General features: G+C 32.0%; 2 protein-coding genes and 1 long non-coding RNA gene across 8 annotated transcripts; 2 read left to right on the forward strand and 1 right to left on the reverse strand.

Annotated features, from left to right (window-relative positions):
* Positions 1-138: 138 nt before the first annotated feature.
* On the forward strand, positions 139-4,760 carry LOC103578668 (probable WRKY transcription factor protein 1). 2 transcript variants are annotated; one of them, XM_014443077.2, is made up of 4 exons: positions 139-341; positions 506-646; positions 761-3,729; positions 3,805-4,760. In XM_014443077.2, the coding sequence occupies exons 2-4, from the start codon at positions 526-528 to the stop codon at positions 4,018-4,020; spliced, it is 3,306 nt and encodes a 1,101-aa protein (XP_014298563.1). In that variant the 5' UTR covers positions 139-341; positions 506-525; the 3' UTR covers positions 4,021-4,760. The 2 variants fall into 2 exon arrangements, with proteins under 2 accessions (XP_014298563.1, XP_008558038.1); XM_008559816.3 differs by having other exon boundaries at positions 506-3,729.
* Positions 4,761-5,451: 691 nt separating this feature from the next.
* On the reverse strand, positions 5,452-8,049 carry LOC103578670 (uncharacterized). Its single transcript, XR_549471.3, has 3 exons — positions 7,963-8,049; positions 7,162-7,438; positions 5,452-7,083 (listed from the first exon to the last, which is right to left on the reverse strand). It is a non-coding gene; the product is annotated as an uncharacterized LOC103578670 (long non-coding RNA).
* On the forward strand, positions 7,464-27,781 carry LOC103578669 (transcription factor kayak). 5 transcript variants are annotated; one of them, XM_053741247.1, is made up of 4 exons: positions 7,464-8,035; positions 8,145-8,278; positions 25,799-26,233; positions 26,298-27,781. In XM_053741247.1, exons 2-4 carry the CDS (start codon positions 8,150-8,152, stop codon positions 26,865-26,867), a joined length of 1,134 nt encoding a protein of 377 aa, XP_053597222.1. In that variant the 5' UTR covers positions 7,464-8,035; positions 8,145-8,149; the 3' UTR covers positions 26,868-27,781. The 5 variants fall into 5 exon arrangements, 4 of the variants coding, with proteins under 4 accessions (XP_053597222.1, XP_008558040.1, XP_008558039.1 ...); XR_549470.3 differs by lacking the exons at positions 7,464-8,035; positions 8,145-8,278 and adding an exon at positions 14,334-14,816 and having other exon boundaries at positions 26,298-26,943; positions 27,084-27,778; XM_008559818.3 differs by having other exon boundaries at positions 7,465-8,278; positions 26,298-27,780.
* Positions 27,782-27,817: the final 36 nt, after the last annotated feature.

Below are 27,817 nucleotides of genomic sequence, written 5' to 3' on the forward strand. Positions count from 1 at the left end.
TTTTAATTATGAGTGATTCCGTTGTAAATTAAATTATAAATTTTAAATTTTAAGTGGCGCGCCTGGTGTTGGAAAATTTAAAAAAAACAGTTTGAATGCGCGCGCAACTTTTGCGTGTTACGCAGTTGCGCACAACCGCCATGATGGAATAGTCCGAGAAATTTCTTGGTCGGTTACTACAATTACGTCGTATGTTAAATAAATAATAATTTACGCGGTAAATAAAACGCAATTAGGCGGGAAAGTAATAAATTGTAATTAATTATATTTAAAAAAACAGTGATTAATTTTTAAGGGAAATTTTGAATTTTTAAGAACTCAAGTTTATGCCGAAGACGTTGGTAAGTTTATAAAGAACTTGTTTGAACTTGTTTTGTTTGATCATAACAAAGAATAGAGGTTAGATTGTCGTTAGTCAGGAAGTTTAATTTTCAAAATTTAGTTAGTGAAGTAATTGATAAGTACAAGTAATTGTGGTAGCAAATTGACATGTTTTTATTTTCAGGAAGAGGTTAAACTGGAAAAATGCCTCGATTGAGATCGAGGCTGACTTCAAAAGAAAATACCAACGGTGATGTGGAAACAAAGAAACCAACAAAAACTCGCGGGACAGTTGGATCCAAAGTTGTGACAGCGAAAAAAAAAGGTAATGATGATAAATTGACAGTCGTTAATCCCCTAATGACATTACGATCACCAGTTCTGCGGGACAGAACAAATTTGACATTAGAACCCACGAAAGTTGATGTTTTGAAAAAAGGTATCGAGGACAAGGCAGCTGATGGCATGAGGTCCAAACCTGGTGAGTCTGTGGCGATGAGGCGGAAGAAGAGCGAAGATTTGGAGAGTGGCAAAGCAGCTGTCAAGGATATAACTAAAAATTCGAGGGGAAGTAAAGGCGAGGAGATTAGTCCTAGACCATCGTCTTCCAGTAGCACTTCTGGTACTGCTGTCACTGATGTCAAGAAAAAAAATCTTCTGGCTAAAGCAGGTGAGAAAGTAACTGCCAAGAGTGAAGAAGTCGCTGGAAAAAAAGTTCATGTGAAGAAATTAAAGAGACTGGTAGAGCCGAAACCAGAATCTAGAGTCAGTACTCGAGCAAAGAAAACTGATGCTGCTGCTGCTGCGGATAAATTAAAACCTCCATCTAAGGTCTCTAAAAATAAACCTAAAGGTGGTGAGGAAAAATTATCTTTAAATAAATCAGATACTGAATCAGAAATTCCAGCAGCTAAAGTTTCTGATGAACCAAAAGAGGTAAAGATAAAATCAGTTGTTAAAAAATCAGCTGACGTTTCTCCCAAAAGATCTTTACGAGGTCGCAAGAGTAGAGAAGCTGATAAACCTGCAGAGAAAAAATTCTTTAAATTAAAATCTAAAATAACAGCTTCTGCTGCGCATTCAAAAATCTCTCCAACAAAGAAACCGGTATTGGGTGCGAAGCAGAAAATTGGTGGAGGTAAAAGAGCTGGTGGAAAAATTGGCGGTCCGAAAGTGAGTACTTCTTTCCGTTTGCGGCAGACGACAATCAAGGAGTCGTTGGCTAATCTTTCCAAAAAGGCTTTAAGACCGCGACCGCCCCAGAAGAATTACAATGAAGCATCTAGAATTAATAAAAGTATCTCGCCGACGAAGAAAAAGGCTGGCTTTGAGAAAAAAGGACCAGTTTACAAAGAAAAAATGAATGAGAGTAATGGTAATAATAAAGAAGATAATCCTGATAAAATATATGAATTTAATTATGATTTAAATGACTCTCAGGAACGTGCGGGTAAACGTAAAAAGAAAACCCGGAAAGCTCCAGTTAAAAGAGTCAAAGCTAAGGCAGCGATAAAAACCAAGACTGCTGCTACAAAAGGACCGAAGCCTGCAGTTACTTCATCAACAAAAGTACCAGAAAAAGTTGTTGCGACAAAACCAGCAGCTCCTGTAAAAGCAAATGTAAAACCTGATGAAAATAATCGAGTGACTCTGACAGTAGCAGCTGAAGTTTATAATCCTCCGAGTTCACAGCCGGTTGTTGATAACGAGCCAGCCAAAGTACCAGAGAAAAAACATCCACGGCCTGTTGTAATTTCTTGCCAAGAACTGTCTGGTGAAAATCGTATCAACTGGACAACTACTCCAGTACAACCGAAACCTATGGAAGAAGAAGCGTCAGGACCATCTCGTCCTTACAGTCAAAGACCGTCGATACAAATGAAAACTATGATGAACACTTCACTACTCAGACGATCTCTTTCGCCGATTTCTAAGGAAACTCCTAGTCCTTTTATTGAAGACACTGGCAGTCCATGGCGTCCTATTCCGCTCAACTCATTCTCACGTGTGAGAAACGTCTTTCAAAGTACACCTCAGGGTAAAAAATTCAGTAACCTGCTGGGCAAAGCATCAGCTGCTGAAAACAAACGTTTGAGCACTAAGATGGACAAGATTGCAGAAATTATTGATGAAAATTCAGTCTCGAAGAAAAATGAATCTTCTAAAAATATTCAAATTAATAATTCAAAATCCCCGAGGAAGTTTGGTACTGAGATATCTAATATCGACAATACTATCACCAGCAATCGAGAGGGAATGAGTACGTCAAAGTCTCCTCGTAAGTTTGGATCTGACATTTCAAATTCAAATAATTCATTACCAGTGAGTCCTGTTAAAAAGAAGCTTTCAAAATCATCGGTAGTCAGTAAAGAAAAATCCTCAGTGTTTAATGAAAATAAATTATCTGTCTCAAGTACCAATTCAATTGACAGAGGAATTTCAATCCAAGAAACTCCAGTTGATGAAAATTTAGACAAAGAAAATTCAGCGCCAAATTATCAAAGTCCGAGCAAAACTCCAAGAAAAATAAGCAGATCACCCGGTAATACTCCTTTCAAAGGATTTCCTAGCAGTAGAGTTCTTCAAGAGTCTACTACTAGTCCTTTCAAAGGATTCCCACGTCAACTACAGGCGCCAGTAGTACCTGAAGTGAGACCTGAGCCTCAGCCAGAATTTGAACCTCAACCAGGTCCATCGGGTTTGCAGAAAAATACTCCTCCCACTGATACATGGAAGCTTAAGCAATCAAATTTAAATAAATATTTAAATTTACCGGAAATGCCAACGAGTACTCGGATCAGTACAGCTCATGGTCTGTTCGAGGACATGCATACCTCGCCAATTGAAGGAAAGGTAGCTAAGAAAACCATTCCGGAGAAATTGGATGTTGATAATGCATTTGGATTTGATGATGATGACAATCATTATGATGATTCTAATGCTAGCTATGGTATTGATAACTATGATATCGATAACACATCAGCTCAGATACCTGATAGTCCTAAAAAAGAATCCGAAAAAAATGGCGCGAAAACTCAAGCACTTGAAAGAATAAATAATAATAATAAAATTAATAACAATAACAATAATAATGAAATTAATATTAAGAATAATAATAAAAATCATAATAATAATGACCCGGAGCTTAAAAAAGCAACGAGATTTTCTCTAGGAGAAATAAAGAGAACTCTGAGATCTAATACGGACGATAATAAAAATGCAGAGCAAGGAAAAAATATTCCCGAGGCAGCGATCAAAGGACACCAGTCACCGACTAAAAAAGTTGTCCCCGAAGTTGTTGATTATTCAAACACCTTTGATATTTTCAGTGACGAAGAGACTGACAAACAAAATAATGATCAAACTGTTGGATTATTTGAAGATCCTCTACCCGTTCATTTTCACGCGGTATTTATCCCCTTGTTTTAAATTATTTAACTTTTGCTAATAAGTATTTACTAATCTATTATTTTTTTTAATCAGCCACCGAGATATTCCTACAAGCGTAAACGCCGCAACCGTCTGACGTCTTGCGGTCATACAGATGATGAGGACGATGAAGAGGAACATAAGCGGGTGGTCAAGAAGAAGAAAGTCAGTAAAGTCGAGCGAGAACAAATGAAAAAATTGGAAGACTGGGCCAAGAATGTTAACAAAACGTTCGAAGAGATTGAACATTTTGATTTAGTTGTCGAGTAGTTTTAAATATTTATATTTTTTAAAATTATTTATTCATCATTTTTTATTCAATAGATTTTATGAGTATGAAATAAGTAACACTGAGTCTGTGAATATACTTAAAGTTATCAATCACACGGATGAAGTAACCACTTCCTAAACCGTGGATTTACGGTGTATATATTTAAAAAAAAAAATCTATGACATTTTTTTATTCGTACTGATAAGAGTAAATATTTAGAAATAAATTAATTATTTTATTAAACATTTAAACTTAAATAATAAAAGAAGGCAATATTTTTTGTATTAATTATCCAATTAGTGCTTAAAATTAAATACTATTAGTAATAAATATTTTTAATTGACAATAAAATGTTTAAAAAAAAATTTATAAACATATTTAAGTTTGTCTTAAGTTTTAAACAAAAATATTTCTTTTATAAGATCGTTGTTTAAATTCTAGCACGTGGTGTTTTAAAAAGTGACAGAGAAATAATTATTAAATAATTAAATATTTTAATTTGTCGAGATATTTAAATTGTCAGTGTCTGGCAGTGCCTAGTGTACTGCTATCGGTGATTGTGGCTCATGGTACAAAGCTTATTTTAAAAATAACTAACGTCTAACAGAAACATGGCCAATGCTTATCTTTAAACTTACTCATGTACTTTGATAACAATATATTATTATTATATATTAACTTCATACGATCATTGTTTATTTCAACAAATTAAATTAAACATAAACATTTTTATAATTCATTGATATTTATATTTATTATTTACCCGTTATATTATCAATTATATTATACTAATTTATTACACATATATTTACAAACAATTGCGATAATTTGTATTCCGCTGTAGACTTTTTTTTTAAATTTGCATTAATATTTAAGCTGACTAATTTTTATTCATAAGTTAAAACCGTCGCGTGCCTTAAAGGACAATCTTGATAAGTTAAAATTTAACTTTTACAATGTATCAAATGTGTTTTTTTTTTCTGTCCTTTGTCAATAGACCGGTCTTTATGTACAGTAAATAATATAACAACGTGCTTAACATACAATGACCAGTTAATATTTGATTTGAAAACGTAAATACTTGAGAAAAAAATATAAATATTAAAAATTTACACGGCAGAACTCAATGATGTCTTTGTAAGTATTAAAAATAAATAAAAAATAATAATCGCTGATATACTAATACCATAATTACATTTATAAATAAGTATATATATATATATGTTTTCAGTGCACAATGGAATAAAGAACAAAGGATGTCAATTGCATTTCGTCATCTTCCAAGTTGGCTCTCTCTGGTAATCGCGGCAGTAAAAATGTCTGATTACTTTACATCAGCGACGGAAATAAAATTGATAAAGAAGCTCACGCGATTCGATAAGACGTCGCGCACCTGGTAGCTCGCGCTTTTGTTTCTAAGGTCTGTTTTTTTTATTACTACCTCATTCAATCTTAAATGTATCACGACAATTTTTCTTTATTCAAACTTTTAGTCATTACGATCTCTGGAAGTTATTTTTCATATGCTAATCTTAATGTTTAGGTTTTTAAAACCGCTAATAATACAAATACGGTGGTCTCGCGGATTATTTAGATTTTTTCCTCACAAAAGAATTTGTTTCGTAAGAAAATTCGATACGGATTTCATTCAAACACGAGCTAAGTCGTCTTGACAGCATATGCGATATAACGGATTATTTTGCTGCTACTGGAGCCCTTTGTCTTGAACCAGCGGCTCAAAAGACCAGCCAGCTAGTGTAGATCGTGTGTGGTCAGCCGTGTCGCACGTGCGTACATAATTTTTTTTTTACACTCAACTTATACACAGTTGACTCATTTTGCTCGACTTTAACAATTCCACACGCTCGGTTTTGTTCCATATACAATTTACAATATAAATATATATATGTACTGGCTCCTCAGCTGGATAACAAAGTCTACTTTTGTTGTTACTTTATTTAGAGTCCATGTATGCAATACTTTCTTTCTAAATTTCTTTAAGCCTTTACATATTTTACTTATTGCAGGAAAAGATTTATCTATTTTTAAAACTAGACGTATATGGTATCAACTTTATCGGTATTCATCGAAGATATTTCTCTGTTGTTTATTGTTATTGTTTATTATCTCGATTCCGCAAAGTCACCGTGCATACCAGTGACGCAATTATTTTCCACGCGTGAGAAACACTTAGAGTTTATATCTCAGCAAAAGTTACTTTTAATTTTAAAATCTTAGTAGTCGATATGAAAAATTATATAGAGCTATAACTGTTTAAAGATTTACAATAGATGTCTTATCTAAACTATTTAGCTGATAATAATTTTCAAGGCCTCCTTAATCTTAATTTTCACAGTTCCACGATTTTAAAATAGCACGACATGGAAATTAAATCATAAATAAATAAAAAAAAAAAACTGTATGGACAAATTGTTTTAACAACAATCTTGCTAAAAGAAAAATATGTAACTCGTGTTTTGTATAAAATTATGATAAGATACGAGGAAGTGCGACATAATGTACTTATTTTCTTTGTGACAGTAAGTAGCCTTTAAATGAAAAAGTAAATTTAGTTTTTCCATTACACCAACATGAGGTCTTCAGTCTTTCAAGGTCCAGATTGTCAATTTCCTTCAAGACTAAACGGGTATTTTATTCCATTACCTCCATCAGCGGCAATGAAATTCCTCCTCGGATGCCACATTATTTATCTATAATTTTTTTCTTTTTTTTTTTCATATATATAAAATACTTTAAATCAGTTTGAAGATAAATCTTTTCAGTGTAGCATCAAACCTTGAGCTAGCGTAAAAGCTAGTCCAAGGATACCTTGACCTTAATATGTTCAAATTTGATATTTACGCTTTAAACTAGCCGCTCTCTACATCCGTCTGTCAGATTACATTTAATAGTTAATTAATTAATTAATTAATAAATACCAGCTGAAGTGTACAAATGACAGGAGTAAATAAACAAAATATTTGTGGTCAATTAAAATCTTCCAGTTGCTTGAACTTGGGATTTAAATATTAAAAATATTGAATGTCATATTAACGAGCCACCTGTAAAAGATAAAGGGTGATATAAAGTGGTCAGAGACAAGATTGCATGTTGATCTGGATGAGTACCCCAGTAGTTACCCGCGCAAATATTTAGCATACTAAATAAATGAGTCATGCTGTCGTTCAATATGTTCCGGATACCCGGTCCGGTCATCCTAGTCTACCTACCACTCTTTCTAAAGTATATATATTTATACATATACATATATATAATATACAAAAACGCCCACTTAAACCCGCCAGTAAGTCTATGAGTCATCTTCACGATTCTGAGAAAGGCTCACGTGAATTCGTTGAATTTTTCATAATTACCTCTCATTTATCACGTCACTGTTACGCAACATGTCCAAGTTACCTGTGAAATTAAATGACAAGATAATTTATACTTCCATCATCGTTATCAATTCCACAAAATTAAATAAAAGCTAGAATGAGACTCTAGAATCTAGAATTTTCCGTTATCAGTCAGTTGGAAGATTTAAAAAAAAAATTCAAAGTCGCGGGCGCGAAAAATGTTGAGCCGTCACTGGCTCAATGGAAGCTCGTGATTGGTCCGCGTAGACCAGCAGTAGTGAAAATAGCGAATGACATCATCCAGGAGACGGTAGTGTGCGTTCGGGCGTGTTCGGGTATCGCACACTCGTGTTGATGTCGAAGATACCCGAGTGCCCCGAGGTATTCCCCCACACTATGAGTCATCGCGGGCGCAGTTTCACGGAGATTCGAAGTGTTGAATGTGAGGATTTCGCGGTATATTACAATTCCTTAACACTCCAGTAAATAATTAACACATATATTAATAATTACATCAGTATCTGGTAATTATACAATTAATAATAATAATCAGAGTTTAAAATAATATTGTTTATTAATACATACCGAGGACACAGACCCAGTGATCGTGAGCGTCAAGTGTATTTTATTTAAATTTCATATTCAATACATTCAAAAAGTAAGATAATATATACATATATACCAGTATATAAGTCAATCAAATAAACGTACTGGGTATTGTGCTCGAGTACTGACTTTTATTGTATTGATAAGAGTTTGCTGATCAGAAATAATGAAGCTGGACGTGTCGGACGTGATGTATGACAACTCGAGCGTATCAAGTGATAGCGGGACATCCGAGAGTTCCCATGCTAGTCATGATTTTCTTTCAAATATTGCCAATGCCACGATTCCCAACAGTGTAAGTACTTCACTTATTCAAATACTGCTAACTGTTATCCAACATATGTGTATATATATCAATAACAAATACACACATACATATATGATGAGTATGTATGTCATTGATTATGAATATTTAATGCTGTTAAATTTTTTATGACAGCTACTTAACAGGAAGTTTAAATAATGTTAATTTGCTTGTTAAAACGTAATGAAATTAAGCTGCTGTGACGTCTTGGCCGTGACGCAAGTTATTATTTTTTTAACTTGTGTATGTCGGCACGTCTCCATATATTTTTAATATTATTATTATTGTTATTATTTTTAGGAGTGTATGTATGCATAGATGCAAGTGGATATGCATTCAGTTGACAATAGGTGTAGGCAATTTACGCGTGGTTTTGAGGTTAAGAATTCCTTTCTATGTCTGAGCATTGATATGAGTACTTGCTACTTACTACTTAGTAGCTACTTTGAGAGTAAAAGTACGCTGATAATATTTGATTGTTAATAGAGGATTTATTTTTTATCACTGGGTGAAATACGGCGGAGATTACGACTGATTTATTGAAATAATCTTGATATTTTTTTTATTTACTTGGGGACGTATTTAAATAATAATAACAAACTAAGATAACGATACTTTGCTTGTAGATTGTAGATTATTTTTTTTTTATAAGAGTGAGAGTTTAAAAACAATAATTGCTAGGCATAAAATGTACAGTAGTATTCTGAAAATATCTCGGAATCCGGGGACGAGTATAATTATAAAATTGCGAAATCATCGACAAAAAATAGTTGGCTCGTACTTGAAAAATATTTTAAAATAATATTTTTAGAAATTTTTTATTTTAAATGCATTTTTTAAATGATGCTAAAATTAGACAATTAAAAATTTTTATATTTTTAATTATCAAATTAATTGTCATAAATTTTTTTAATGAAAACCGAAATTTTCTTAGGACTAGAAAATATTTCTTGGTTTTAAAATTTTTGTTTTTAATTTAAGATGCAAAAAAATTCTTAGGGCAAGTAAAAGTTCTCTTGGGGGGAATAGAAATTTTTTACTCTAAGAAATCCTTTTTCTGTGTATATATATTTATATATGTGGAGCTAATGGTAGAATTGAACATTATATGAGTAAATCGTGTACGCAGAGTCGGATCGACGACTTTCATACCGGTTTTATCTTGTCTAACCTTTTAAGGGGGCCACGTGTATTATTCACCATGCAATGATATCAAGTAATTTAACATGCTCGTATCTTATCTCCATATTAAATAATTATTTGCGGGACTAGTCTGATACCGTATTTTAATTTTAACGTCTACTGTCTCGCTAAACAACTTCTAGTTATTATTGTCATTAGTTATTTTAATTGCTATCACTAACGAGTGTCTAATAAAACCTAGTATCTAAGCGACTCTATCCAACGCTCGCGTTCTATAAACCATCTATAGTAAACCCTACAAGTCATCAACAGTCTATTGTAATTATGCAATACTTATTTCAAAATTAAATACTAGGGCCAACCTAATTTGAAAGAAAAAAATACCACGAAAATAAATTGATTTTTTTAACCCTCAGTAAAAATAATCCCCAGAAATTATAATTTTTCTATCGATTGCTTACAAAAATTTTTACTCCAACTTTCATTAAAATAAATTATTAATTAATAAATTATTTAAAAATATTTCAGAGCTTCGGTCGTGTAATAAAATTGTAAGAAAGTTTAAAAAAACTTTCATAAGAATATATAACGAGGCTACTTATTCTCGAGACAAACCGGAGACTTGGAATGAAGTAAAATAGAATTAAAGTCCGAGCGTGTCTAATCTTCGTCGTGATTACTAGGAAAGAGTAATAACTGAAAACTGAAATAATAATTCAATATTTAAATAATTGTATGGCATTATCCGCGTACTTTGTTCAGCTCATGATGTGTCTTATTACATAAATTATTGTTTTTTATGTTGACCGCACATTGTTCGGCGTACGTGCAACTGCAGTTGTCTTGGGGGTCGTTCAGGAATTATTGATCGGATATTCAACGAGAGGAGCCCAGCTGTTTCACGATACGCATATACATATTGTGTTACCTTTCCCTAACTTTGTTCAGCCGTCACTCGATATACTGTATAATATTTAGATAAAACTTAAATTCACATATACATTTATATAACATATATTTATGTATACTGAATATTAGTTCGTGTCCCGGGTGAATTTATTTTCACGTGGTCGCACGCGCTCGTTTGCTCACACGTGCCTAGTAGTCTGTTCTCATATCACTGTTTTATTTTATATCCGGCTCTTGTCTCCATGTTATATATGCAACAACGTGTTCATATATATATATATATATATATATATATATGAATACTACGCAGCAATAATTTAGTAAACAGACACATCAAAATAAAAACTCACATATGAACAATTACCAGCTGCAGCTGTTGCCTAAAGATCAAATCATTATCATCATTATTATAATTTTATAATTATCGATAAAATATCAAACAATTGCTGGTATTTTGTTTTTTGTTTGTTAAACAAAAGAATGTAACAATGAAATTTTTAAAAACTAAAAGTCAACGGGATGATTAATTTATAAATTAATTGGTGATCTTTTTAGGTCGATAAACAAAGCTAATTAATGATCATTAAAAGTTGTTTGTTTTGTCGTCAATTAAAAACTGTATTTTTTTAGGGAAACAAAACAAAAAAATAACAAGTATGGGTTTAAATAATTGGTTTTTTGAAAATAATCTACGAGGAAATGCCACAGGAGTAACGCGAAGACACTCAAGGTCACGACACGCTTCCCAGGATAGGATAAATAAAACGTCACAACGATTACTTGGACGAGGTTGAGGCTACGTACTCTCTTGTCAAGCCGACAAGGCCACGTGCATTTGATTGCTCTAGTCGCGAATCGAGTTTCGACTTCGGAGTATAGAAAAATAAAAAAAAAATAAATAATGGACGGTAGAAATTAATGAAATCAAGGCTCTGCACTACATATATAATTTTCCCATAGTTTATATACATACATATTTTTTTTTCATAAAAAAATTTTCATTAGATTTCAATTTTAATCAGAAAAAATTCTACCGTGCATTACATTATTTATTTTTATATTTAATATTTAATGAACATTTGGTATTCCCCAGGGTAAAGATATATTTATTTTTCTATGGTTTGGTCTACCGCAGGTTATTTTACGTGATGCGTATTATAGTACCATTGATATAAAATTTATTATTTTTATAAATCCCGGCGAGCGCAAACAAAATCACGTAATTATCAAACGGATCACGTATGTCTGTGGCTGCGGGAGTATCCACAAACATTTTATTAACCCCATAGTCTTTTGCTTGTCTCGACGCTGTAACAATATATATACATATACATATACATATCTGCATGTGTATGTAATGAAACACAATAAGCAATAACTCCAATACGATACAAGTGAAATGTGTAGGAATGAACGGACGTTCATTAGAATGTTCTCTTTGTTGTCACGAACAAAAGGCCAAGACGATCCTTTTGGAGACGGAACAATTGTATACGCGTGTACGTTAAACTTTAGTTATTATGTTAAAACCAAACTGCGTAGTCAACCGACACAAACTCAACGCTTTTGAGTCTAAAGTATATAGTTTTTTAAGGACTTTGATCATGTCAGCGTAAAATATAAATCCATTGTCCTCATAAACCCCCGCCGTTATCTCCTACTGTTTTCTATTCGGTGACTCTCGGGTGTCATTACGAGACCGACTGTTTTTGAAGATTTCAAAAACTGATACTCTAGTTATTGACAGTGGACCCTATGCTAGATCTTCATCACCACTTTTTATTTGCCCCCATATCTACTCAATGAAGACATTAAATACACGAAATAAGTAAACGGTAAAAAAGAAAAAATATATATATTTTTGTTCAATAGCTTGAACGAAAACCTTTTTATATTGTTGACATGTCTACTTAATACTTATCTACTGGACACTTCACAGACTACAATTAGAGGGCATTTAGATTAGTTTAGCTGAGTTATGGATTCTAAAATGGTAAAATAAGACATTGGATGCTATTATAAATGGACTTTACTGTCTATTAAACTCGTGTATTTATTTTTTCAGCCGTAAGCTGTAACTAATGAGGACATATCGTGTCGTTTACTTGGCTTTAAATTCTTACGTATTTAGATAAATTTATTTTCTAATACCAAGACATTTTTTTTTCACTGCCATTTAGGTAGATTTTTAAATTTATTGTTTATTTACTCGCTCAAACTACTGACAGTATCTAAGTAATTTTTTTTTTATCATTAACGTTCTTAACAAATGTACCTTATAATGGCGAACAAATACGATAAAATTTTTCGAGGTCACTGAGCAAGGGAAATTTTTATTATTCAAGGTTTTTACTTGGACTTAACTTTGGGCCTCACTTTATTTTCTATTCAATGTAAATACAGAAGATATATAATTTATAATGAGCAGTAGCTTTCTTTTTTTTAAATGACTCATTTGATTGTTTAAATATTTTTCGGTTGCTTGAAAAATAAAGCCATAAATAATGAAAACTGATGCTGCCTGCCGGTGATGATTCGGCTGCTGTCTAAATAAATTTATAGCAGCACATATATTTGTCACTTTGAATTATTGTATTTTATCTTATACGTTTAGTAGCGCCCGAGGTTTCTCAAGATCAGCGTTAATATTTTTATTTTGTTCTGCACATAATGGCGCGTTATTAAAAAATCATTTTCACAATCACTCCTACGCAAGATAAGATAACAATCGAAATTTTCACCACTGACTTACACATTAACATCGACATTAGGGCTGATACTACGTCGCAATTATCATTTAAAAACCATTTATTTTAACAGCTGAAGTTGATAATAATGACACCTCTTTAAAAAAAAAAAAAAAAAAAAAAAAAAAAAAAAAAAAAAACTAACAATAATATTTTTGATTGTAAGTTCGACGGACAATGAACCGTAAGCGCAAATGTGCTAAGTGTATTATTATATTTGTTTGCGTATTTAAATGCTCGTTAACTGTCAGTTTGAACAAAGAAAATTATTAACAGGCAATAAAATTCTAAGTAATTCGCGCCGCGGGGAATCCCCATCAAAAATAGAACCTCCGAATTAAACGCAAATAAAATAAAAACATCTGATGATGGTAGAAATTTCATAAAATATATATATGTGTGAATAAATATATAAATATAAATATGTTGGGTGCTAAGTGAGGCCTATCAGTGTGGTCACCATCGCGCTGGGGCATCACTTTTTATTAACCGGGTCTTTAACCCACGGGCTGCAGTGGCGCAAAAAAAAACGGTCCTGAATCATCAGGAAATCTCGCGGATCAAAAAACTACGCGGTTAGTTAACTCCGGAGTATAGTAATAATTGCTTGAATAAATTAAGATGTCTATCAATAATTTTACATCGCCGTAAATTTAAATTGAACAATTTTAAATATGCAAATTTTGAAAACAATTTTTTTTTTGAGTCCGCGGTGTAAAATAAAAAAAAAAGTTTGCGCGTAATTTTATTATCTTAATTTGTTATTTAAAATTAATGTAATTAAAATTGTCATTTCAACTGTAATTTATAAGTTTATTTTAAGAAATTCAAAGAACCGCAATATTTTTTTAGTAAACAAAAATTGTTTAATTTATTTTTACTGGGAAAAAATGTGACTAAAATTCTTAAAAGTGATGCTGTAATTTCCGCGAAATCACATGGTATTTCTAGGTATATATAACACTAGTGATATTCGTAGATTATTATTAATAAAAAGTGACAATTTATAAAGTTATTTATCGTGTAATCGAACAATCAAGATAGTAATGACGTCATGGATAACCGTGCGACGAGACTTATCTCGTCGCGGTTATTTCAGTCTCACTTTTTTTTGTCACATACACATTACATCGGGATGTGTTGTGTGTACTTACCGGTCTAGTTGAAGTTGTTGCGCGCGCGTGTCGCGTTTCCTCGAAACCGACCCGTTGATTGGGGCACTTGGTGCGGTTTTTTCAGTAGTGGGAGGTCGCTCATGTCGTCCGTTCGCTATCTATATAGTTTCAGAGTCACGTTGGCGCGCTCAGTCAACAGCGACAATCTTCATCGAGTTACTACTCGTTGTAAATACTGTCAATAAATTTTATTAGCTACTGTTGCTATTACTATTTTTTTCCCAGTGACAACTTGACAAGTGTCATTTAATTAGCCGCTAACTTGGATTACGAGACAAGTTTCAAGTTAAACTGCAAAAAATTTTTTTTAATTTTGTTGTTGATTTTGTCAAGTGTTGAATCGTTAGTGCGATTTTTTATTATTCATTACGAATGGACACGGATAATTGGGATTCAAGTAATTATCTGTTAAATGGACAATTGATGTCACAACGTGTTCCCAATACGGGTTTATTTGACGTTATGGTTGACGATCATGGTTATTATACTTCGACACTTTATCCAATGTCTGATCCTATTGACTCGTGGCAATTGACTAAAGATGAAAATGTTATGGTAGGCAATAATTTAAATTTTAAAAATAAATTTTTAATTTTAATTTTAATGATCCTGAAGACAACTAACAATTTTTTTATTTTTTCATATAAATTACAAAGAAATAAAATTAAAAAAAATATGCACATTTAGAAAATTGTAAAAACTACAGGTGCAATTTTTTAAAATATTTTTTTTTTGATAATTTATCGTTTAAAAAAAATCCACAAATTATTAAATGTTGGCTAACTTCAGTATCGTAAATTTAAAATAGTTTAAAGTTGAAATGTAAAAGTCAACTGTCTGTTTACTTGTAAAAGCTGCCTTGGAGTATAATTATAAATTATAAATAATTCACTTTGTTTAGAATAATTTAATTATTATTGCAGTGTAATAGAGTGCTCGCGAATTTATTTAAATTAGGTTGATCTAGAAAAGTCAAACTTTCGTTCATGTATCTTACAAAATGTCTTTGACCGTCATTGTTATTTGCATTGAACCAGCATAAGTGCTATTTAAATGTTAAACATAATTGTTCATTCATATATTTAAGTTCAAGGTGTCCGAGGTCAAGATTTGCGAATTTTTAAACTCGTGATATTTTTAGTAAATTTATTTCTTCAACTTGCAAATATAAAAATCTTTTTTTTTTATCTTCAATCATTGAAATTATTTTTAATTGTCAATTTCAATTGTCAAGTATTTTTTTTTTTTTTTTTTTTTTTTTATTTTTTTAAATGAGAAATTTCTTTGACACCTACAAGATACCGCATTAATTCCACATTCGATACACTTGAAAGCTATTTATATATGAAAGAAAAATATTTGCTATTTGTATAAGAAACTTTATCTTTAAGGAGTGTCTTTTAATGGGAGACTCAATATTAATACATATAGAGCCAGTTGAATCGAGAAACCCAAGGAAAACGTTAAAATCTGACAGGAAGCGAGGAGTTAACGCTCGTTAACCCGTCAATTAGAGGGTTTAGTTTAACAAACCAGGGTTAAGTTTTAGTCGTGAGTTACTTTAGCGGGTCATAAGCCAAAAGGTGCCATCCTGCTTTATCTCCACTGTCTCAAGAAATGCTCTCGATATATTAATTACATCTTTAATCCCTCACCCTCATTTCAATCATTCCCACAAAATTAATCTGTCTCAATCCCACAAAAAATTATTCTACTCCAATGACTTTACTTCCGGTCGTAAATGTATATCAATTAATTAAATTGTCAATATTTATCATGACACACTTGTTCGCGTGTATCGCTCAGCCACGTCAGTATGAGCAAACAATAAATAACGGGGAAATCAGGGGCGAGACTCCACTGTTGAATTAAATTTTCCCAGTTTAAATACGAAGGTTCAGTAATAAATGAACCCAATAAATAAAATGTGAAGAGTGAGCGAGATAAATTGTCGAACACATTTAATAAATGTCTCTGCTCAAGTGTTCTTGTTTTATTTTAGTCGCGATTACCTCAGATTCGCGTACACGTACCGCAGCACGCTCTGATGAGTCATCTTACTTTACTTGTACTTGGTGGCAGCCTCAACTCAACTCGGCTCAATTTATGAATGAAAATCTACTACACGTTACACCTCACTAACAAACCAACCAACCAACACTAAACAACTTCTTATATTTATATTAATATATATTTACTATACACTTGCGCTCTTTGCCTCTCGGCCTTCTTTACATACCAGACTCATTGTACCATTATTAACATTTGATATACTACGAGCCTTACGGCCACGGAAGTTGTGATTAGTCATTTCGCGGCCGAGATTTCTTTGATGACTGTATCAAGTGTAAATAATAAATCAAAAAAATTATTTCATAATTTAATAATCATAAACTCAAAAATTAACAAATTAATTAATGAGACAGTAATTTTTTTTTTCCTTTATCTGTAAACGTTTTGAAATCCCAGTGACGTCAATGCGCGTTAACATTAACACAGAGAAAATAAATTTCCGATGAATTTTTCCTCCCTCTCACTCTCAAACTCAGTCTCTGCTTCTCTTTCTTTCTCTTGTGCCGTTATGTGCTAATATGAAGTGTATGACGTCAGAGACGTCTGTTGCCTCCTTTCTCTGTTCCCAGGATTTCCTTTTAAAAGTACATATATATTTATATATATGTGGAATAAGGACACCAAAAACCCGGATTTTTTAATTCCACTGATACCACAACAGTTCCGGAGTTTCGCGAAATCGATTATCTTTAAATGTTTTTTTATTTTATTTTATTTATTCGGCTGTGATAAATTTAAAACTGTGGTGTAAGCAAACGTGTTTCGACAAGTTTGGATATGAATGGACGCGTCTGTTATGCTTGTTAGGTATTTCCATAATTAATTATTTAACTTCTTGTTAAGCGATAATTAAGGCTCGGATTAATTTACATAAAACTCTCACGCTCGAGTATTTATTTTTCTTATTCACTATTAAAAAAAAAATTTTCATAAACTTGATATTCGGTTACAAAGAATCGGGTGGTAATCCATCAAAATTATCAACTGGTCCATTTAACCATTTGTTATTTTTAAAAAAAACTGAATTTGTGTCCAAGATAAATGGCTGGCTATTATTATTATGCTACTAAAGTCGGAGCCAGTTTTTAAAAGGGTGTTATGATAATTCGAAAGATGATGAGACTAAATTTTTCACGGGACAAAAGACTTTTTTTTTCTATTTTCATTTTTCATTTTCGTTGGACGAGGGCGATAATAAAAGATTTTGTAAGGTGAGAGTTTAACCGCATCACATATCTCTAACTCATATTTATCTATTCTTTAATATTATTCTCCGTACTACAGTCCCTGTATTAGGATACTGTATAATAAAAAGGACCAGACAAGATTATATTTTAGGTAGACAAATATAAGGATCGTTATTTGTATTGGTTTGGAATATAGATTTATTTTTTGACACGGGAGGTCGGCTACACGTTAACATATACATCCCCAACACATATATATATATATATATGTATATGTATAAATGCGATTATATTGTGGTGGCCTTCTCTCAAAAGAGGAGGTTGTCGAAGAGTGCAGCATACGCGTCGGAAATGCCTTCGAAGTTGCGTCAGAACTGTGGAATTCTCGGCCGTTGTGCCCAGAAGACTGAGAAAGATCATCCTGGAGAAAATATATTTAAAAAAAAAACAATTAAAATTAAAATTAAAATTGAAAAATTCTTACTCCAACTAAAAGTTATTTTTTACTAGACTAATTTTCTCATGTCCTTGAAAAAAAGTATGCAATAGTAGAAATATTTATTGTACGTGATGTAAAAAAAAATATTGAGAAGGCCAAGCTTTGCATTACATTATAAACAATTATTTTATGTACATTAGCTGCGGATAAATAATATTGGTATATTTCTCAGCTTCAAATGCTAACGCTGATGGTAATGTTGATGTTGATGTTAATGCCAAAGTAATAATAATAAGTGAGCTGAAGGTATAATATAAAAATGAAAGGTGGCTTCTGTTATATTACATTCATTTTTACTGGGAATTACCGCGACTCAATCGTCCACACTCGATTCTTGGTATTACACATCACCTCCTCTTTTGCCATTCGCGCCAATACCGTACCAATATGACCATCACATATACATATATATATATGAAAATTATTTAGCCCACATGATACCGGTACTGTACTTAATAATACAGAGCTCAATACAAGAGATTCGATGTACCGGAAAGACTTGGACTTGACGCCAATGACGTAAACTCGCGGTTTTTCCGCGTATACTAATTGCGCGATGTTGCGTGTTAATTTATTGTAATTATATATTTTTTATTAAAATTATCGGTTGTTGCGTCAGCTATTTTTGATGATAATTAAAAATTTTCTTAGTACGAATAAATAAAAATTTTTTTCCGCGGTGTTATTTTACTTTTAAACTGCGGTAATTTAATTTATTAGTGAAGTGGGATTTGCTAATAATTGTTTTCTCGCAAGATCCAAGTAAAAAACATGTTGATTGGTACGTCTGCGGTTATATATGTGTAGAATTATAACTCACACTGATATTATTACATATATATGATAGTTTAAACACAAATAAAGTAGTAAAACGGATACGAAGTCCAACGAGCGTGAGCGTAGACACCCGAAGCCGCGGATTCGCCGGGCCGCGGACCATGTGGTGATAGCACGATGACAAAAGCACTGTCAGTGTCACTCGGCGCGTCGTGGTGTTAAGATCATAATCCAGTTGCTGTATTTTATTTCATTATATAATTTAATTACTACACTATATTATATTTGATCAACTCAATTAAAAAACCCAAATTACTCAGTTAAACCCGGCTTAGTATTTTAAATATTAATTTTTAAAAATCAGCGGATTTTCGTTCGCGTCTTCACAAGGTCAAAACTCTCCATTGTTAATATTTTTATTTAAATTATTACAATAATAAAATCAATAATTCCAGGAATTCAATACCGTTTTTTAACATCTGGTAAGTCATGATAAAAATATATATTGCGTTCAAATTAATAATAAATATTATCTGTATCATGTTACTAAAATTATTATTTTTTTTTTAACACGTGTCTTTTTATTCACTTTGAATCGCTATCAATTTAATTTTATCTACATATATATACATATATATTTATATACTATACCATAAATCAAAACCGATTATCTCTTAGTAAAATATATATTTATTGCAATAGTGAAAAAAAAAGACAAATTATTATTTGTTGAAATAACTTAACGCAGTTTAATCACGAACAAAGACAATTATATTTAACTTTAGCAGTAATAATTGCACGTGGATTATTATCATCATTATGTGTATATATATATATGAATATACGGGCATAAATGCCGCGAGCATAATGAGAAGAAAAATAATCTAGCGGCTAGTTTATTGTTATTATTTTTTTCTGATATATCACCGATGTATATAGTCTGTATTGGCTCATTATTTTCCCGCGCAATACGCGTAGTAAGTAAACATGCACATACATATGTATATAACATATATGTGTATATAAATGCGAATGATGGCCACGAGATTGTAAATGTAAAGTGAGATAACCAATGAGTCGATTAAAGTTTCCAACCGATACTTATTTTATTAAATCTTTATATATATATATACATATATTTAGTACATAATAGAGTAGAGTAGACCAGTGACGCAATGATAAAATATTTTTTGCTCTTTAACGTCATGCTATTGTCAGATTATTATGAAATTTACCAGCGAGAAACTTAACATTTAAAGCAGGACAAGATCGTTTATAATCGCGAGGCTGTTGCATTACTTAAAAATGACGTGTGTATATATATGGAGTATAGCAGTATACTATATATGTATGTAAAATAACCATGGAATGAATTTGTTTATCGGTAAACGTGTGAGTTAGCGACCTTGAAATCGCCCACACCAAGAGACATATGGGTTGACTGCTCCCGTGATCTTGGCCTGACATTTTCGTCAGAACTGTTTCATACAGTCGCGACGTGAGTTTGCTGTACCCTTTTAAACTTCCTCCAACACTCGTGTAATTTTCTTATATATATTACTTGTGTAACATACATATTTATATACATATACTTGTTTTTATTTCTCCGCGACAGTTCAATGAATTGCGTATTGATTTAAATACACAAAGAGTTATTATTTTTTAAAGAAAATGATTTATTGATTTGCTGGAAAATGTTTTAATGTTATCTCTCAAGTATTTTTTTATTTTTTTTGTTTTATCAATTTATTAAGTTTACTCCCATCTGTGATTTCTTTGTTTGCTTTCCAGAGCTACATTAAGTATTTCGAAAGACTGGATATATATATAAATATATGTATGTATATGTAATAATACAGTTGTGTTGAGTTTTAGAGCTTGAGCTGCTGCCGACTAAGTGAAGTGTCTCGGGGTCGTCGGACGAATTATATTTGAGAAACGATAGCGTTTTCTTTGTTCTCAGTTAACTTGCGTTGTTAACTTACACTGTTTTAGAGTTTCGCTTTAACAGGAGTGCCTTGTTATATTCTTGCTCGTTGAAATAAGAATAAAGCTAAGAATTGTCGAGAATGAGGTGCCGATAGTGCTGGTACTGGTGGTGGTAAAGAGTCTGAAGATGTGTTGAGGTCGCGAAACCAGAGCAATTTTAGATTTTTATTTTCATTCTATAACAACAAATGCCTTTATTCAAAAGTACTATAAATATATATATATATATATATATGTAATAAATTATTTAGATATTTGTTTTATTTATTACTGCAATAACAATCATTAATAATTTAATCTTTCCTTGCAGGAATTAATAGTAGAATTATCCGGTCTTTATACTCTGACATTATTTTATTATGCGGGTCAAATTAAACTCATTCTATTTATGACTACTCGGATTTATTTTAAATCCTATTATTATAATTAATTGTTTTTTTTTTTTTGGTTTGAATTTCTATTGCAATAAAAATTTTTCAAAGTGTATATGTTTGAGCATAAATAGCCGCGATAATGAGGCTGGAAATATTTTTAAACGCACGAATGGTTGGTCGAAAAAATGAAAATAATCGGTAGTGTTTGGAGTTGAATAAAGCGGATTGTTTATTGTAATCGGGCCGTCTAGTGTTTTCATATCAGCGACTGAGATAAGAAGCTTTTCAATGTCCATATCGTGTTTCATGTGAATTGTTTGTAGAGCATTCGACCGAGATACATATATCGCATGAACATACACATTTACAGTATTATTGCCTGTGATGTTTGCCATTGGACTCATAAAATCTTAAATTCATTGTCACGATTCTGTCATTTAATGGCTCTATTTAACACTTTGTCTTCGCAATAGGAAATTTATCTTTGGAAATTTTGTTTGTTTTTGTCATAAATTTTCATGATAAATAAATATGTTTTTTTACACTATAAATATTAAAAAAGAAAAAAAAATATGTATGGATAATTTATGGATGAAGAACAGAAATTAACTCTAAAGAGTCGGCTAATTTAGATTAAGAATTTGTGTTGACTTCCGGAGCTTAATTCTATTATAAGATTGGGATTCCCTCTCTTAGAGGATCATTAAAATTTTGTGGCTTTCCGGTGGTCGTATTTTTGTGGAAAAAAAATATATGAGACTGTTATAATTTTTATTAGATATTATAAATAATAAAAATAGATGATGGTTTAGGAAAGTCATGTCTTTTTCCGCGAGTAAAAAAGATAGCGTTACATCCGGTCAAATCTCTGATAAATTTCTGGCGTCAGGATTTATCAAATAAAAATGAAGAGAAAAAAAAATAATTCATTATTAATATTATATATATATTTGCTCACAAATATAATAAAATAATAATTTAAGTTAATGGGAGTTGATAAAAACATTTTAAGTGCGTTTTCTTTCCCAATTAGTTTCATCCCGTCTGTATGTTTATCATCGCTTTTCGTTAGTCTCTAAATTGAAGTATATTTTGGCGGGTCGTTTGCTACTCGTATATGACTGCGACGATGAGTACCCTCGGGTTGGCAACCGGCCAGAAGGAAATAAAAAATAAATAAAATACAAGTGGAGAGCGAGATGATTATTTGGAGTCGCTCGTAATTCTACAGGTGTTAAACTTAGAACTTTTGGTTAATCAACAAACCAATGGTCATTTAGAATCAAATATTTCATTGCCTCATTAATTAAAAAAAAAAAATAATGATAATTAAAATTTTTCTCACGTTCCCGGTTCAGGAACTGGGGGGAATTTTTTTTCTGCAATTATTTGAAAACCTGAGGGTAAAAAAAAATTTTACTACTCAGTACTTGGCGGGCTATTTAAATAAATACGCGGTAAAATAGTTACGAGCTTTTCTACCCTAAATTTTTTTTTCATTTGCACTATCAGGATGATGTGCCACACGGGGATGCTTTTATGACCACAATAATACCCTAAAATTGAGTCTTCCTGGCTCATCTTAATACCTCCCAGGAGAGATGACGGGAGGGGAGTAAGTGTAAGCATAAGCATAATAGTAATCGTAAAGTAGTTTGCCATCTGTAAACTATCTCTCGTCTTGTCTGAAATTCGATAGCGTAAGCATTCTTCAGGGACGAATTTACGTGGTTAATTGGCGAGATGTGTCGTCGTGAATGTCGTCTTGGTCTCGGTTGTCGTCGTCGTCAACGTTCTCGTTGTCGTGGTGATCATCTCGAGGGGACGCTCTTGCGTACTCTATTTATTCTCATTTCTTCTTCTCTCTTTCTCTCTTATTCTATTTTTCTTAAACTCACCATGCACATGCTCAAAAATTCGCGTGTCTATTTTCGTGGCTAAGATGAGACGCTCAACGTCGTCCCGACGCTTACCTCGTCTTAGTCCGTTGCCCAGTGTTAGACAAGCGTTGGTAGACGACGCAGCGAATTTTCGAACGAGTAAAACGCGTGGCGACAGGGCGCGGACAAGAGCCGACCGATTTTTAATATTTTACATATATTCATATATTTATATTATAATAATATCAATAAAATACACAATAAATTTAATCGGAACCACGACAAGCTAACAAAAAAAATTAAATTAAATTAATAAACAAGAGGAAGCTCTTGATTCCGACGCCCGATTTTAAATTTACGAACGAACGATAAATTTTATTATCAACCTGATAATTTAATTATCAATAAATTTTTATTAGTTGCTACTATATTATACTTATTTATTATTATCGACAACGGATTAATTTAAATAGGTTTAAAACGAATACGAAATGGCAACCGCCATCGACCCAGTTGACATTGCTAATATTCTTGCACAAGAGTTGCTTTTCCAACAGGTAAATTAGACACAAAAAAAAAAACTATTTTTGTTACTCAAAAATTTTTTTTAAAACTAACACTTGACTCAACACTTAAAAAAAATGTATATTTTGCGGTGAACTTGTTGTTTAAAAAACTTCTCAGAACTCTGAGCACGTGGCAGATGTCGTGTATGTATTATGTTTAAAAAAGAATCGATATCTATCTTTGTTGGTCGCGGTGCCGCTCAAGGGGTAGACCTTGGCATGTGTGTGTTTACCTCCATCACTGTATTTGTATTGTATGTCGACATTCGACATCTATTTTATGTTTTTTATTCATTTATGTACTACCAATTCGGTCGACAAGGCCACGCTGAGGCAAAAAGTTTTTAAAATAAAAAACTACGTACAATTAATTAATTAGATCCTTAACTTCTCAATTACGCCAGTCGATTTTGAAATAAACGCGCCAGCGATCAGAGCTTCTTATCATTAGTTTTAAAATATGTGGTGATATATTTCACAATGTTTTGAATATTCTGGATACGGTATCACCCTTTGCTTAGTGTCGAATGCTGCAACAACAAACGCGTGTTGCGATGAAAATGCCAGTTTGTTTTATTAATAGAATTTACGAAGAGATGGCTCAAGAGTCGTGTTAACTAATGTAATATAATATAAATATAAATATCTATATACATTAATACATTTAAAGCCTTTTGTATTAAATGACAAACAGTAATTAGCTCATGCGGTTTATTATCAACATTTAATTGAACTAAAAACTCAAACAAAAAGGACATTCACCTGTTTATTGTCCGACATTAAGGTCAAGGCGTACAGCCTCTCGTTTTAAACAGCACTCACCTTTTAACAAACTTTTATACTACAAAATTAAACTGTCTAAAGATTGCTGTTCAGTTGAGTTTTGGTATCAAGAAGTTGAGCGCTAAATTAATCAGCCGATTGTGTAGGAGTGGATGAATATTTTTTTTTAAACTTTATGCCAATTAAATATTTCACTTTATATATATATGTATAATATATATTCTTACTGATGAGTAATTTTAGCGATGACATAAGTCCGGTCTTTTAATTTTACCACGGAAATTCCGTGGCATTCCAGTTTAAAGTTGCCGCGCTCCCTTTTATACCTGATCTGTTATTCTGCTGATGATTTATTCAAAATATATGATATTAACATATAACATATCTCTATTAAATGTGGATTTTAAGTATGTCTTCCTATTTAAGCATATGATTTTATTATACTCGTTAAAACTAACGGAAAATTTTCTGAAACACTTAGAAAAAAAATAAATTTTAGAAACTAATTTGTAATTTAAAATTCTCTGTATTGATACCCAGGTTCCGGGTTGTAATTTCGAACACTCTTAGTTTTTTTTTCTGTAAAAGAAATTGAAAATTTAAAATCTCATAAATTTTTAGTGAAAAAAATTTATGACTATTAAAAATTATTTTCTTAATTCAAAAAAATCTAATCTTAGCTCGAGATTTGCTGATTTTTTTTTGGAGTGTAAATAAATTTGAATTTTCTTCTGTCAAAAAAATTATTCTTCACTTTAAACATAAAATTAATGATGTAATAATTTATAATGATTTACTATTTAAGAAAATGTTTTTACTCAAGTAAATTTTTTTTCAGTGTATAATTGAATTAAATTTACAAGTGATAAAATAATTATATGATATGATATCATGGTTAATTTTATACCTTATTACCACGAAATGAAAATGATCCTCAAATGTGTAAATAATAAATATAAATATATGTACATATATATGTATCTACATAAATAATATTGTCCTGTGAGATAAGACACACTTGATTCGTCATCGTCACGTTTAAAATTAGACTACTCAAGTCGAGTCTCGATAGTCGTGTATACATTTTGTGTTTTTTTTTATTTTTCTTTCTTTCTCTCATCATCTATATGTATAACATAATTATTATCGCGTTTATGTTTCAATGTACGGTAAATGGTTTTAAGTTCAGCCAGAATGCACACGTGGTTTAAATTATTTACAGCTTGTTAGCAAACGTGCGCGATGCATTTTGACGCGTCTTTGTCTGAAAAAAAAATATTAAGTTGAAGCAAAAAAAAAATTGAATATGAATATGAATAAATTATGAGCGTTTATATTTTTAAGTCATGAAAAAAAAAAAAAAAAAAAAAAAAATGAATTGACAGAATTTTTTTTTGTTAATTTTATAGCTGGCATCTCTAGACGGTCTGCACAGTGGCGTGCCCACGAGGACGACGCCTACACTGACACCGACAACCCTCCGCAGCATTGAACAGACGTTCCTCGAATTAACGAACGAGCCGGCGTCCCACAGTCGTGAGGCCGGTTTCGTACCACCTCTTGTTGAGCCGTCCCAACCGACACCAGCTCAGACCCAGAATAACAGTGTAATCACCGGTCAAAATCATAATCACAATCATCATCATCACTCGGTGCTACTGGAAAATCAGCAGACTCGGCCCCAACAACAAGCCCGCAGAAATATGGGAGGCAGAAGACCCACCAGGACGATTGGAATATCACCGGAGGAAGAAGAACGTCGGCAGGTTAGACGTGAAAGAAATAAAATGGCTGCTGCTAGATGCCGAAAACGGAGAATGGATCATACCAATGCTCTGCTAGAAGTAAGTTCTGGTTTATTTATTTATCAAGTGGACAAGGATATTAATTATCATTTTTTTTTCTTAGGAGACTGAGGGCTTGGAAAAAAAGAAACAGACATTACAGAACGAAATCACGCAGTTGCAGCAAGCGAAGGATGACTTAGAATTTTTATTGGAAACTCATCGAGCTGTATGTCGACTGCGTTCGTCATCGCCACCTGACATAAAACCTCTGATAAAATCCGAAGTTACCATCGACAGCACTCCATTTCTCCATCCAAATAAATGTGAATCAATAGACACAAGACCGAATCGTCCAAACTCATTGCCAGTTGGTTTTGAAAACAACAATAGACCTAATTCATTGCCGATATTTGCCGCTAATGAAACAAAAGATCGCCCGGATTCATTGCAGTTTAAAACAGTTGAGACGCCCTCGTTTATGAAGACTTCAAATGAAGTTGCTGGGGTACCAATTACGACACCATCCAGCGGCATTCCCTTCAATTTTGATTCTCTGATGGACGGCGGAACTGGATTGACTCCAGTATCAACGCCGCTCATACCCTCGTGCTCCACCCAACAGAGACACAATTTGTCCGCCGTTGATCTCAGCTCTCCGGACGCGAATCCACCAAAACTTGTGAGCTTGTGACGCCAGGATGATCTTGACTACGGCTCTAATGAAAATGAACCAGCGTAAAATTTTAATTATACGATTATTTGTAACGGTAAATACTAATTGTCTTGATATTTATATTTTTATTTAAAATTTTAACTGTAATACCGATGATTTTTATTGACTTTCATTATTTTTTTTTTTTTTTTAATGGTTCATTATTTTGAATTTTATATTACGACGACATCGAAGAGCTGCTATTTCTTTGCGTCAACATCACAAGTTGCCATAAATGTATTTTTGTCGTTCCCGTAACCACTAGAACGACTGTATTTAATTAAATATTATTACTATTGTTACAATACGTCTATTTGCAATTTATCGAATGATATTTTTAGGAAATAATTAAAATAATAATAGTAAAATTACTATTAGATATCAATTATTATTAATTATTACTCTAGATGAGCAAAGTTTTTTAATATAGAATTGTCTTTCTAGTGTCATGTAAAAAAAAAAAATTGTGAATTTAAAACGCGTTTGTTCACGATTATTTTAACTGACATATTTTTGTACCATTAAATATTTTGAATAAAAAAAAAACTTGTGCTCTTAATTGTATACATTTTTAAACATTAATTTTTTTCGAGTTTTAAAATTGCTCAGCAACTCGAATAAAGCCAAAAGTGAATTATTTTTACCAGCTCGTTACCAATGCGAACTCTGGTTTTTTAAAATAAAATAAAATATAATTATCACGATATTAAAGTGATTAAATTTCACTTTCGTATAAAATAAAATTTTAAAAATGGAAAATCGTACGAAAATGTACAAGTAAATTTTTAAAATATTTTTTTATTAAAAAATAAAGTTTGAACAAAATTTTTCTACTTATACATTTTCTACGCTTGGAGTTTGCGATCAATTTATAAATATTAAGGATTTGATATATTAATATAATATATTTCTATAAATATGTAAAGCGA

This window comes from Microplitis demolitor, chromosome 8 (genome assembly GCF_026212275.2).
Source record: "Microplitis demolitor isolate Queensland-Clemson2020A chromosome 8, iyMicDemo2.1a, whole genome shotgun sequence".
NCBI lineage: Eukaryota > Metazoa > Arthropoda > Insecta > Hymenoptera > Braconidae > Microplitis > Microplitis demolitor.

Bases quoted from the DNA above. Each gene is read 5' to 3' on its own strand.
- LOC103578669 (XM_008559817.3), top strand. From the start codon at position 14,634: ATGGACACGGATAATTGGGATTCAAGTAATTATCTGTTAAATGGACAA. The intron at 14,817-25,798 runs GTAGGCAATAAT...TTAATTTTATAG, and splicing joins CTAAAGATGAAAATGTTATG to CTGGCATCTCTAGACGGTCT. The intron at 26,234-26,297 runs GTAAGTTCTGGT...TTTTTTTCTTAG, and splicing joins ATACCAATGCTCTGCTAGAA to GAGACTGAGGGCTTGGAAAA.
- LOC103578668 (XM_008559816.3), top strand. From the start codon at position 526: ATGCCTCGATTGAGATCGAGGCTGACTTCAAAAGAAAATACCAACGGT. The intron at 3,730-3,804 runs GTATTTATCCCC...TTTTTTAATCAG, and splicing joins TACCCGTTCATTTTCACGCG to CCACCGAGATATTCCTACAA.